The sequence below is a fragment of the Ambystoma mexicanum genome, chromosome 1p (genome assembly GCF_040938575.1).
Source record: "Ambystoma mexicanum isolate Mex_15411 chromosome 1p, UKY_AmexF1_1, whole genome shotgun sequence".
Classification (NCBI taxonomy): domain Eukaryota; kingdom Metazoa; phylum Chordata; class Amphibia; order Caudata; family Ambystomatidae; genus Ambystoma; species Ambystoma mexicanum.
This window is the reverse complement of record NC_090921.1, coordinates 1,268,272,346-1,268,285,169: the sequence shown is the minus strand read 5'-3', so window position 1 is coordinate 1,268,285,169 and position 12,824 is coordinate 1,268,272,346. Positions and strand designations below refer to the sequence as shown.

The 12,824-nt window shown below is 43.2% G+C and overlaps 1 protein-coding gene across 2 annotated transcripts in view; it reads left to right on the top strand.

Annotated features, from left to right (window-relative positions):
• EMC10 (ER membrane protein complex subunit 10) overlaps nucleotides 1-12,824 on the top strand; it is a 282,747-nt gene that overhangs the window by 60,948 nt on the left and 208,975 nt on the right. For both annotated transcript variants that reach the window (XM_069605137.1, XM_069605141.1), the window contains exon 2: nucleotides 10,959-11,025. In XM_069605137.1, coding sequence (XP_069461238.1) covers nucleotides 10,959-11,025 — 67 coding nt within the window. The remainder of the gene's footprint in view (nucleotides 1-10,958; nucleotides 11,026-12,824) is intronic.

Below are 12,824 nucleotides of genomic sequence, written 5' to 3'. Positions count from 1 at the left end.
GGCTCACATTTGAGGGGACCAGTAGATTCACATTGCATGCTTTCATGTGTACACTCACCTCCTTCTGAAGTGGTTGCCACGCCATGCTCCATCGTGCCGACTCCCTCTATGCATTCCACGCCAATGAGGTTGGCGCATGTCTCCTCCCATTCTTTAAGTTTTATGGGTGACCCAGATCCACCTGCTGTGGCAATTTGGTGGTTTTCGGCAAGGATGCTTCTCACCCGGAGTCTCAGGTCATCCCACCTCTTTCGGCACTCACGCACATTGCGGGTGGTTGTGCCCACAGCACTGACTTTTAATGCAACCTCAGCCCAGATTGCCTTTTTTTTTTCATGAGAGTCTCCCGCCGCATGTCGCAGGCAAAGACCATCGCGGCATTGTCAGCAAGGGTCTGGGTCAGCATGATAAGCTCCTCTGAGGAGAATTTTTCTTTCCGCTGCCGGTCGGTGGTTTTTTTCAATGCCTTGGGCATGTTGAGGGGTGACCCTGATGATTTCCAACTCCAAGCTACTCCAAACGGGTCCAGGGGGCAGAGGATGGCAATGGATTGTGTTTTTAAAGATGGCCGCTGTGCTCTTTCCCATTCCTGTGCGAAGACGCTATTTCCGGTTCCGCAATTTAGCGATCACCGCTAATAGCGGTGACCGCTATTAGCACCTCTGCCCTCACGCTGCATGCAATCTGCACTTTCGTCGAAGGCTGTAAGAGACTTTTTGGGGTCTTTAGCGGCATGGTGGTAGGGTCATTACAGGCATGGCGCTATGCTCGTGTCCGCGTACTCGTAACGGTACGCTATTAGCGCCCTCTTGCGAGGGCGGACACGTTAAGAGCGCCATGCCGGTAATTTGAGATTTTTAGCGCACAACGTGTAATGAGGCCCATTGACTTGTGAAGGATGTTTCTCCTGAAGCCTTGATGGTTCCAATGGCCCTTCATTGAGGGACTTTTGGAGTTCCGTGACGGGGAGGGGAGTCACTCCCTGTGAGGTCCCGCTTGCTGCCACTCTTGGGGGAGGGGGGGTGGGTGGGGGGTTGGGGGGGGGAAGAATGCTGCATAGCGGGCTTGCCTCCCTAGCTTCACAGAAAAGGGCTGCGCTCTGGGGGGAAGTAACGAGATCCTGTGAATTGTCACAGATGTTATAAAATTCAGTTTTCCGACACCTGCCTGAAGAGGAAACTAGGGGAATCTTCCATGGAATATAGGAGTGGTAGGGCCTGCAGTGGAAGTCGGGCATCCATGCAGGGATTATCTCTTCCAAATGTTCAACTGATGAGATGAGCTGGTCCATCATTGCATTTTGAATCTCTTGAAACCAAGAATCACTCTTCTCAATAGTGACTTTATTATTCTTGTTACCCTGCAGCTCTTTCAGGATAACAAGAGTTCTTTAGAGCTGTAGTTGGCTTTCTCTATCATTGAATTATAAGTGAGCTGCATGGCCTGAAAAACCGTTTTTTTTTAATAGTGATCAGCCTGTGGTTTGTAAGAAATGTTATTGTCTGGTGTTTGGTCTTAGCGCCATGCCCTTTCAGACGCTCTCGTGGATTGTCGCAATTTTATAATGTCCTCTGAAAACCATGTGTTCTTTTTTTTACCTCCGTTTTCATTGTCTTGACTCTCTTCGGTGCAAGCGTATCAGTAACTTCACATGTATCCTGTTGGTATTGATTTACAAGCTCTCCAACATCAGAAGTAAACAGCAGAGAGTTAATAATAGATTATCTTATAGAAGCAAAGGCAGATGGAGTAACCTTCTTAAAGTTCCTGTGTTTCTTGAATACTCTGCGGTTGCTATCAACACTTGCTGGTTTGGTTGATAAAGAAAGATCAAATGATATTTAAAAAATGATCTGACCAAGAACAGAGAGAATTCAACAGACGAGATACATTGTGAAATAAAAACCCAATGAATGATATTGCCTTCTCTATGAGTAGGAGTATAAGCCCCAGGGTAGTTTGAGACTGCATAATGGAAGAAGCTTCAGTATTGGTGGTATCATGTGCCCAGAGGTTAAAGTTGCCAACCACCAACAGGTGTGCCGAAGGTTTGATAGAACTAGACAACAAAGCCAAAAGTTGTTCCTCAAAGTCAGGCATTTTATTGGGTGGTAGATTGGGAGCATCGATGAGTTGGATTCGGATGAAATCCTCATGGTCTTGAATGTGCACTTGCAAAGCGACTTGTACATGCGTGATGTCTTTGGGGTTGGGGAACCATCTACAGAGCGAATTAGCGCAGGTTGAGGCTTCAGAAAACGTGAGTATTGGGGGGAGTGTGGGTCCTGGCGATCTTTAAATCCATATAGCTGCCACTCTCCCCACATTTTATCAAGGCAGCAACTTTAACGGATCGTAGTTCTACAAACACAACAAGCACATAGTAATGGGAAAACTGCATAGACGGCGAAGAGGTCCACAAGGGAGCACAACTCTACCAGTACAACCACAAAAGTGTGTTCCATTCAGATTCCTGACGAGCGTTTTCTGGCGCCAAAGCGGCACACATGTCTAACAAGAGTTTGTGCTGTCTTGCCTAGCAATCTCACATGGGCTCAGCTGATCGGTGGATAGAAGCAGCATGAAGTCCATCTGATTCAGATTAACTCTGGTTTCCTTTAGTGGAGTCAGGACAATACACAAAATATGATACCTTAAGCAAAATAGTATCTCCATTGAGAAAGGCCAAGGTCAGTGGGAAGACTTTTTTATTACTTGTTTTTATCCTCGAAGTGTGGCTATGTCGGCATACGTAACTGGTAGCAAGGTGCCTGAAGAGGCCGGAGGGGCTAGCAATTGGAAAAGGGTCCCTGAGTCCCACCGAATCGGCATACTTTGCCTGGCTCTTGAGATGACCATATCCCCTCTACATGGAGGTGCGCGCAGATCAGACAGTCTGCCTTTTCTGTCCGTATCATTTAGTAGCTGCTTGATTCCTTAGGACCGGTGAGTGTGACACAAGGTTTCTTACTCACTGGACCTGGTTACTTGCTCTCCTGTGTATAGGGGGTGAGTTGGCACTTTTTATTGACTTTTTATGTTCTGTCAAAGTGGCTCAATAGAATGGAGAGGTGCCCAATGAAATTATCAGTGGTTATGATTCAATTCAAGTTTTCCATCCAGTAATTTTGGTGTAGAGACCACTGGCCTCAACATACCTACAATAGCACAATCATTTAAGGCACTGCTTGCACAACTCTGTAACCACTGTGAGTCACAGGTTCCGGAGCCATCAACATAGCTTAATATTACAGCTTCATGGAACTTTGTTTAACCTGCAGGTCGCAAGTCCCATTTATTTTTATTTTATTTTTTGAATTTGTAAAGCGCAGTACAGCCTAAGGGCATCGAGGCGCTAAATTTTCCACTCTTTCCCAAATTGTGTTTTTTATGAAATTGTCTACCGGATTCTTCACTTGGCCAAATGCTGCGATACAGTGCCAACCATTCTCTGGAAATGCCTCTGTTCCCTTATCTCTTAAAACTAAATGAGCACGCTTGGTTGTGGAAATCCTACCGCCCGATGCCCCAAGACAAGTTATTTGTTGTAAGGGACAACACGTTTATAAAAATCTTTTTGTCTGGTTTACAAGTAGACGCATTGGCACTGGTATCCGCCCTTGCCATTTACCCAGGTGTTCGTTAAGTGAGGCTTAAGAGTGTTGCTATGCTATTCATATTTGTAGATAACAATGTGTGTGTTTATATTACATTGCATATGGTTAACGTTTTCCACCATGATTAAATATTAACGATTAAGTAAACTGACAAATATTGCATTTTTCATTGTAGATGCCGCTTTTGCCCCTTCTACTACAGTCAGTGGCAACTTTTTTAGAATAGCAGCAATTAATGAGTATTCGCATATAGACATAAACCCGACGCTTGTAGCGCGAGCATCAGAATTTTCAGGTGGGATTGAGCCCAAGACTAAAAGTGCTTCATTTACAACAAGAACATTATTCTTTGTGTGAACCGTAATGGCACACTAAAGGCCCGGATTTGAAAAAGGCGCAGGTTGTACGCCGAAACACGTGTCATCCAAGAGGGGCTGAAAATTAAAAATAAAAAACTTTATCAAATACAACGGAACTTTTGGATTTGTCATTCATAGCAAAAGGAAATACACCAGTAATTTATCTTGGCGCAACTAAGTGCAGGCACAGTTGCAACTTTTCATATTGTGAATCCTGCCAACATTAATATCTCATGAGGCGAGGGGTATGGCAGATCAAACTTCAATACAGAAGAAATTCTGTTTTCGTGGGGAGGGTCTCCGCGTTCTATGAAAGACCCAGTTACACAGTGTAAAATGTCGCTCCATGAGCTATGTGGCTAAAAGGGTTAACTGCGGCAGCATGTGTCAGTGGCAGGCGGAACCATCCCTATGACACACCACCAAAATAAGGGATATATTTGCATCTGTCTAAGGTTCTAGAGGTAGTCGCTGACCCCTCTTACAGTGCCAGCTGTTACTGAAAAAGGAAAAGCGTTTCTGGCACCACCTGTCTTGAAGCAATTAAGACTGTGTCGGGGACCCCAGCCAGCACACATGCTGCTGCCCTCCCCACACACCCGGCAGCACTAATGAGGAGTTACAGGAGACCCTAACCTGCTACTGCTTCAAACAAAAGGACGGACATTTTTTGAATAGGGGATGGATAGGTAACTGTCAAATGTAATCACAATAATACTCTAAAGAGCCTCCAGGAGAAATTAAGGACCAGTGGTTTGCTCCTGAAAGGATTGAAGACCAAAAATGCCAACAAACCCACAAGACCCTATGTATCGTAAATGTAAGACTTTTTTATTATTATTAAATTATGTTCACAAAAACGCCTACTTTTCTTCCTTAAAGTGCCACGCATCAATCTTATTATTTCACGCTTGCCCTACATGTTTCGTTCAGCATAGAAAACCTTATCTCGGATCACACAAGCTTCTTCTGGGGCAGAAAAAGACATTCTCCAATTGTTTCTCAGCACTTTCTTACTCGTAAACCGTAGATCCTATGCTTTGACCTTTTGGACACTTCTATTGTAAACCTACAACTATAACCTTCTGTGTTGCAACAATTAAATATTTGATACTCTTCCCAATTTTTGTTGTGGGCCAGCAAAATCCTTTCCAGTCATTTGTTGTCTGAGATTCTAGTGGTTTCATCTGATCCTCTGCAGGGCTAGAACCTTCCTCAGTAGGCAAACCTCCAATCTAGAAATAATCCTATTTGAAGGTTACTAGCCCAATATTGCATCGAATCATCTGATAACTTTGGCCCACCACTATCATTAGTACACCTTCCGGGGTAAATTTATAAATCGGCCGTGTGCTAGGAGAAGCTAATGAAATTGTATAACGACACAATAATGGTACTTGTTTTTCAAGCTTTCTAGGGGATGAGTGATTGTGAATTATTTGGAAGCCTAGTGAAATTGTTCAGAATCTACAAGAAATGGCAGTCTTGTCAGGTACTCTAACTAAATGGGTCTACAAACCAATCCCTAAAGAGAGCTGTGAAGCATAGGTTAAAGGATTATAGCCACTATGCTGACATTATGAGATTGGCGTCAAATGTTAATAGTGGATCCTTTATCTACTATATGCTAGTGTAGAGACAACTTCCCAAATATATCGATAAGTTTCCAAACAGCCACATACTAAGGCAGTACCTACTGATTACATTTAATTACACTTCTTTGGAGATTGAGAGTGCAAAATTGTGAATTCCCAGACATCTCTGCAGATTATGTGGGGAGGCCGTTATCGAATCCATGGAACATTTAAGGTTAACATGTGCCAGCCTGGACAATATCGGCCATGGATTTATGAAATCTTATGATAATGGGATGATTTATGAACCATATCGCAGGCGATCTTATTGATGGTCATGACTATTGTCCCTCTATGAATTTCTATGGATATTATTTATTGGCTTTTATGTGGATGTTAAATCAAGTAAACGTATCTTATATGGTGACACTTTACGGCCTTTCGTTAGATTCCTTGCATTAATGCTACCTATAAAACAAATGCATGTACATCATTGTAGTTGGTGGAAACTAATATTATGTGCATCTTGGGTGGGGGGGGGGTGGGACTGGCACCAATGCCAGGAACCTATATATGTACTGCTTTTCCTTGTTTCGTAGGGCATTAGGGAATTCTGTTCTCCACAAATTTCAAGCCAACTGATCAGTGTCTGCTGTATTCAATGACTAGCAATAAGCACCCAGACTCCAAACGGGTTCTGTTCTGTAGACTGACATGGTAACTCTCTCATAAATTGTTGAAGATCAAGGATCTTGTAGGTTGCTTTTCCGAGTTGCTTATCGCTTGATATAATTTGCACTCTAAAGTCAACTGCACTGAGAATGGGTGCGTATGGCTTGCTGACATACCCCAGAGCAGACATGGAGGGGGTGCGAGAGTTGTACTCTCACGTCCACTCACCCTCGCGTGGTACAGTGCATTGTGGTACAAATACAAGGCATAAAATAAGCGGTGTCGCACAGCAATTTGCTATGCAATTCTGTAGGTTTGCTAATCAAATGGACACATGTGTAGCAAAGTTAGCTATTTAAGCTGCCCTCGTCAATGAAAGCACAGCTCGCCCTGCATTCCCCTCTTACCCTTGGTGCTCTTTTCACCCTCTTTTCTCTGTTCACTTCAAGTGCTAATGGAGGGAAAGTGCAGCAGTAATCATTTCCACCACTCTAAAGTGCCAAAAAGGCATGTGTGGGAGTGCTAGGCAGGAATTTATTTTTCTTTTTCAAATAATTGCAATCCAAAAGTAATCAAGAAGATACTTTTTTTTAAGCTTTCTATATCTTGTCTGGAAAAAAGATGTACGTGTCAACTTTATATTTTTTTTAAAGTTAGTCATGCAATTCCTTTCCTAAAATGGAAGTTGTTGCATAATGCATAATTACAGTATTTATACTGTAAAACACTTAATCATCTCCATGTTTTACAGTAATGTTTAGGTTAGTGTATCTAAATGTCATATTGTTGACTATATTTCATTTTGTTGGGGAAGATGCATCATATTGACGAGCTAACACTTTTAAAAATGTACATGATCACATGATCAAATGCTTTTGATGACGCACCTTGTTCTGTAACCTGCAGGTTGCATGCATCTTGAGACTGTTGCTCAACCCATGAGTGAACCCATACTCCTTGAGATTCTATATTATCACCCTGTTGCTTTATACCAGGTACCCTGAAAGTCAGATAACCACAAACTACAATATTCCACCTAGTTTGCCCAGTTCTCTGCCTGCTATGCAATCCACTCATAGTCGCTTTCTTGCCTCTTACATAATGAATACACAAAGCAAACTAGATGCTTATGCAAAGTAGTGATCAGTAGTTCCATCCAGTCTGTACATCTACAGATCTTCTGCAATACCAAACACCGTAGTTAGCCTCCAGAGCTCGCTTCGCTTTATGCTTACGATTGAATTATATATTAACACCTGTGTGAGACAACTGGCCAAACTGTTTTTGTAGCCTTTTTTATCTATTCATGCAGCTAACCTTTTACATTTTACAGACTCTTATCTATGGCTCACAAAGTTTTTTCGCCCACTCGCATAGTCGGGTAGATTTTATGAAGGGCGAGTAGCATTTATAAGAGAAGTTTGAAACTTTTATTTAACATTTACTTTGTTTTGCAGTAAATATCAAATACAATTTTCACTGTGCATGGCTGGCCTCTGGGGGCAGCAGTGTACCAAACATAAAGTGAGTTTGTAGTAAATCGCTTTTTAAATTTGTTGTCCTCCGTTCCTATGGGCTGAGTGCATTTCTCTTTAGGTTGAATAGGTAAACTAAGTTACCTGACCTGCAGGTCTAGCAGAAATTCAAAGAATTGTCAAGGCCTGACTCCTTTCACTAATGTCTTATTTCAACGGTACGCATTACTGCTGTATTGTTGCTCATTTCATGTCCTCTGTACAAATAACGTCTGGTGACATTAACAATATTAGTACACAATTGCTAATCAAATGGGTCTGTTTGTTAATCAAAAAACATTTAATTAGCAAACTCTGCTAATCAATTTTTGAAACTAATTTATGCCTTGCAAATATCTCGGACACAGCGCGTCCTAGGGCTTTGGAACGTGGTTTACCTCAAGTTTTGTTACTCGTGTCGAGACGCTTAAAATTAGCTTTGTCCGGTCTTGTATGACCACATTGATGTTTCCCTGATTTCAGGCAACGTCTCATTTGTGAAAGTGCTGACATCCTGGGGAGAGGGGTGGGGTGTCCAAATGTCACGTAGCCAGTAATGTCAGGCAGGTCCTAACCGGTAAATATGCAAAGTTTTGTGCAGATTGGTGAAACGTTGTGGTATTGTATAAGGAACAAACTAACAGATGTTCTGCTTTATGTATAGAGAGGAGATAATAAAAATGTCAGGTTTCTAAAAGAGAACTTCATGTCAGATCCCTCTCCCCCTTTGAGCACTGCAATAGTTTTTGTTATGCCATATGACAGCAAGAGCATGATGGGGCTGTGGGTGACACAGGAGATGAGCAGTGCCATATTTGATTGATTCCGGCAGAAAGATGGGACATGTAGATTGTTCTACAAGAGAAGTGGATTTCTCCCTTGATCAAGTAGGTTTAAAAAGAAATCCACAACCCTGATCCCTTTGAAACAGACCATATGTTATCAAAAGGGGTCATCAAAAAATTAAACAGGACCCCAAACAGACACAGTATTACCTCAGGTTCGGAAGGCCCAGGTCCATTGCTCATCCTACTCCTCTATGTGAGCTTGTGGTAAAATTGGTCAAATGGTGTGATCATGGTCAAGTCACTATTTTCAAGCTTTCCCACTTAACCAAATTGGCAGTTAGAAGTACTTAGAAACCAGCTAAATGCGAATATACTTGAAACCAGGGACACTTGCTGGATAGACCAACTGTACCGCAATTGTAACGAGCACATTTATCTAATTTGTTCACAGTACGTTACTCAAAACAAATCGTTCTGCTTAGCAGGCATTCTTTTCAGTATAGGTCTCTATCATTGTCTGTATCAAAGCTTGCTACTGGTAGTGCCCCTCCTTTCACGTACTACAGTCGTCTTTGCTTGGCAGTGGCTGTACAGGTTTAATTTTAGATTCTGAAAGAATAGTGCACCTTTTGGTACCTGAACTCCCCAGTGCCCTCTAATTTTGATAGAACTAGGATGGTGCAAAAGCACATATCGTGACAGTAACAGATTATAGAGTATTTTAAGAACCAGCTTCAATCATAAAATAATGAAGGGCCTATTTGTAGACTTGGTAATGGTATTATTTTTTTTTTAGCACTTCAAGCTAAGACATTGCCAGTTTAATGTGGCCGAACTGGCACAAAAAAAGGTGGGTGCCTGGTAGAGGAACTCTGGTGGTGAGCAAGCAAGATTTGATGGACAGTGTGTAAACTCTGTCCTAGATACCAGCGGGCACGTGTCACAAACAAGAGCACAGGCAGACGTGGTCTCTTGCTGAAATCACAGCAGCCGACTAGACACCAATGATGAGTGACGTTAAGAGACAAATGAGGCAGCTTTTGTAGACCGCAGTTTATGCAAGTGGGCTGCATCTTCAGATCACAGCTGGACACATGCTAAAACCTTTAGACAAGGTTCACTCTTGTGTGGGGTTCGGGAGGGGGGAGAGAAAGAGGGAGAGAGAGGGAGAGAGGAAAAAAAATAAAAACTATCGTCATGCTAGGCCCCCCAACCCCCAGTGGATACAATACTCCCATTTAGATCTGACTAGTCCCATCGCCAGACTCCAAGGTGAAAAGCAGGGAGTGGAGTGTAAACAACTGCAAGAAACACCTTTGAAGTGTAACATTGTGGGTGTTTGGCTTATTTACATCATGGGTACATACCTAATGAATTCCCTTTTTTGATAGCATTAGAGGCCTTTTCTGTCCGTTAACTCTTGATATCCCTACTTGTGTCCTTCGCAAGGTTGCATTGGTCAGCAGAAAGATGTTGCGCTCCGTGGCCTGCTGCATGTAAATAGGTGTATTTGCTCTGGAGAAGTTTTTAAGACTATTAGAAGTCTCTTTGCATATTTAAGAGTTCCCTTAAACCCGTGCGCCCTCACAGCCCCACCCCTGACATCATCCCCTATGCATGGAGTAGAGCACAAAGCGCAAACTGGGCAAAAAGCAGCAAGAGATGGACCAATCGGGAGCTCCCTAGGCTCCTAGAACACACCAAAAGTGCTGCACGCCAGCTATGACTTAAACGTAAGACCTAGATTGAACTTGGATTTGTGGGGTTTTTCCTTTTTTTGTTTGTTGGTTCTTTGGTAATACACCTTCGCACATATGCACTTCGAGCACTTTCAACCCCAGCACCAGACGTTGAATAGACATTGCATCCGTATCTACACCAAGTGTTTAATGGATTTCCCTGTTCACGTAAAACAAGGGACCCAATTTATATCGTTTATGCTGAATAGAAGCTTTGTTTTTCACTCTAGTGACCCACTTGTTTGGGAGGGATAGGTGCACCAGGCCTTTTAAGTTGGTGTATGTCTGCACTGTGACCTTTGCATCTCCTGCACAGTGGACTCGGTCTATCCTGCCCACACAAAACAGCCTCTTCAGTTCAACATAATACATTTGTGATACACCAATAATGTGCACTAACACTTGACAGGTTTCAAAAAGCGAAGGGCATGGGAACACACAGGCTGACTGGAATCAAAATGCTTGTAATGGTGCTCTCTACCCAATTGCATATTTCACCCCAATTGTGAGTGCTACTGTGTCAAGATGAGCTGGGATTAGAGCCACTCATTAATCAAGCTAAGAGGGGAAAGTCCCCCTTTGAAAAGATGCACACCACATATTGGAGGTTCTAATGATGAAAAGCTGGGCAAATCTCCCATCACTGCTCTCTTGAGTGAATGGAGCTTTTCTGATGCATGCGATTTCTCTTGCAGCCTGGAGAGGGCAGGGACCCTGATGGCTGTGGCTCCAGTGTGCAGTTGGAACATTCATTTGAGCTTGGTGAGTTTTTCACTTGTTTGCAGTTTTGTGTTTATTTGTTTTGGAGTGGCTACATGGGCTGAGAAAAATGTCAACTCACAATTGGGTGGATAGGATTAGGACTATCTCTCAGTGGCAAATAAGAGGAAGGCAAGTAAGTAAGTTAACTCGTTGTGTTTATTTGGAGAGGGGTGAGGCAGGCGGGGAAAACAGTCACTAACCGTTTTCCAAACACTCGCAACGTTCCATGCGGGTCTCATGTGCAGGAGGACCTTCGTGGCAACTCTGCTACATATAACCTTCTCCCCAGTCGATCCCAGTTTCACTTGAAGCTATTCTCGGCTTATTTAGTTTGCATGTTGTGTGTTTGAACATCTTAGTTGAGCAAGTTAATGAGATGATTAGTGGGGACCCAGATGGGCGTCCCAGAGTACTGATCCAGTGTGGCCATGGTAACATCCTGGTTGTGATGCTCCTCAGGTAAGGTAATTGTGAGGAGAGGTTCTGTGGCACCCTGATATGGGCTGGTATCTCTGGTTCTGGACAGTGTGCAACAACCAGTCCTAAAATCAGAATGGGAAAGACAGAAGGGACAGGCGGGAGGCAAGTTACAGAAGGTGAGTCCTAGTGAGCCACCTAGGAGTAAAATCACTGTGTGTTGTCTAGATGCACATGGTAGTGGACACCTGGAAGGGAGATCCCATTGTTGTAGAAAAATACAGAGGGATAGCTGGGAGCGAGATTACATTGTGCCATGGTGGAGCAAAGTCACTTTAGAGCAGACATACGATGGGCACCTGTGGTGAAATCGCAGTGTGTACCTTGAAGAGAAATTTTAGCAGGTTATGGTGGGACAGCTCCTGCAGAGGACCCTTGTGATTCGTCCAGCAGCCTGGTTCTAAAATCACCATCTGTAAAGTGTGCTGCTGTAATGGCCATGGCGCCCAGACGAGGCTCAGGGCAAGATCCTGCCATGGTTCTTTGATCAACGAAGTCCCTATTGGTTGAGCGGCTTGTTGTTGAGCCCACATGTGATTCATTGTGTTCTCCCTTTGGTTGACTCACTCTGGGCTCATGCTTTTATCTATACGTGTTAACCTTGTTGATGACCTCTCTCGTTAGTAAGTGGGTTTTTCCATGAGTTAGGGGCCAGCACCTTGGTTGGATGTTGATGTCGGTCATTATTTTGTTAAGGTTTGTGGAACAACCAGGTCTTCAGTATTTTCCAGAAGGTTAGGTGGTCCTAGTTTGTGTGGATTTGTGAGTTCCAGAGTGTGGCTCTGTTTGAGAAGGCCTGTTTCCCAGTCCTGCTACCCACCCTACTCCCTCTCCTGTTCAGTGTATACATCAGTAGACTATATTTTGTTTCAACTCCTCACTGTGTTCAGTATAAGGAATTGGTAGTGCACCTCTATTTATTGAAATGCACAGTGGCTCGTGCCATGCAACGTCGGCTACTTTAAGCCTACGTATTAGGCTGGGTTCTTAGTACTCCTGCCTACGTGATTGTTTCAGCTGATGGCATATTGTCCATTTTATTTATTGAAAATGTGTTTTATTTTAAAACACCATTCAATAGTTCATTTGAGGGTGTTTGTAGTTCAGGGAAACCCGTATATACAACCTTACAAGATGACTGGCAATTAGTGTTACATTTGTGCGCTTGTTATGGACCGGGGCATGTTGCTATATCTGATTTGCCTATTGACGTAATTGCGGCATTTGAACAATTATGAGGGATAAGAACGTGATTGGATGGTGAAGCATGTTTTTGTAGTATGTCTTAATGTTGGTGTGCTCCTGGGCAGGCATTTGTTGGT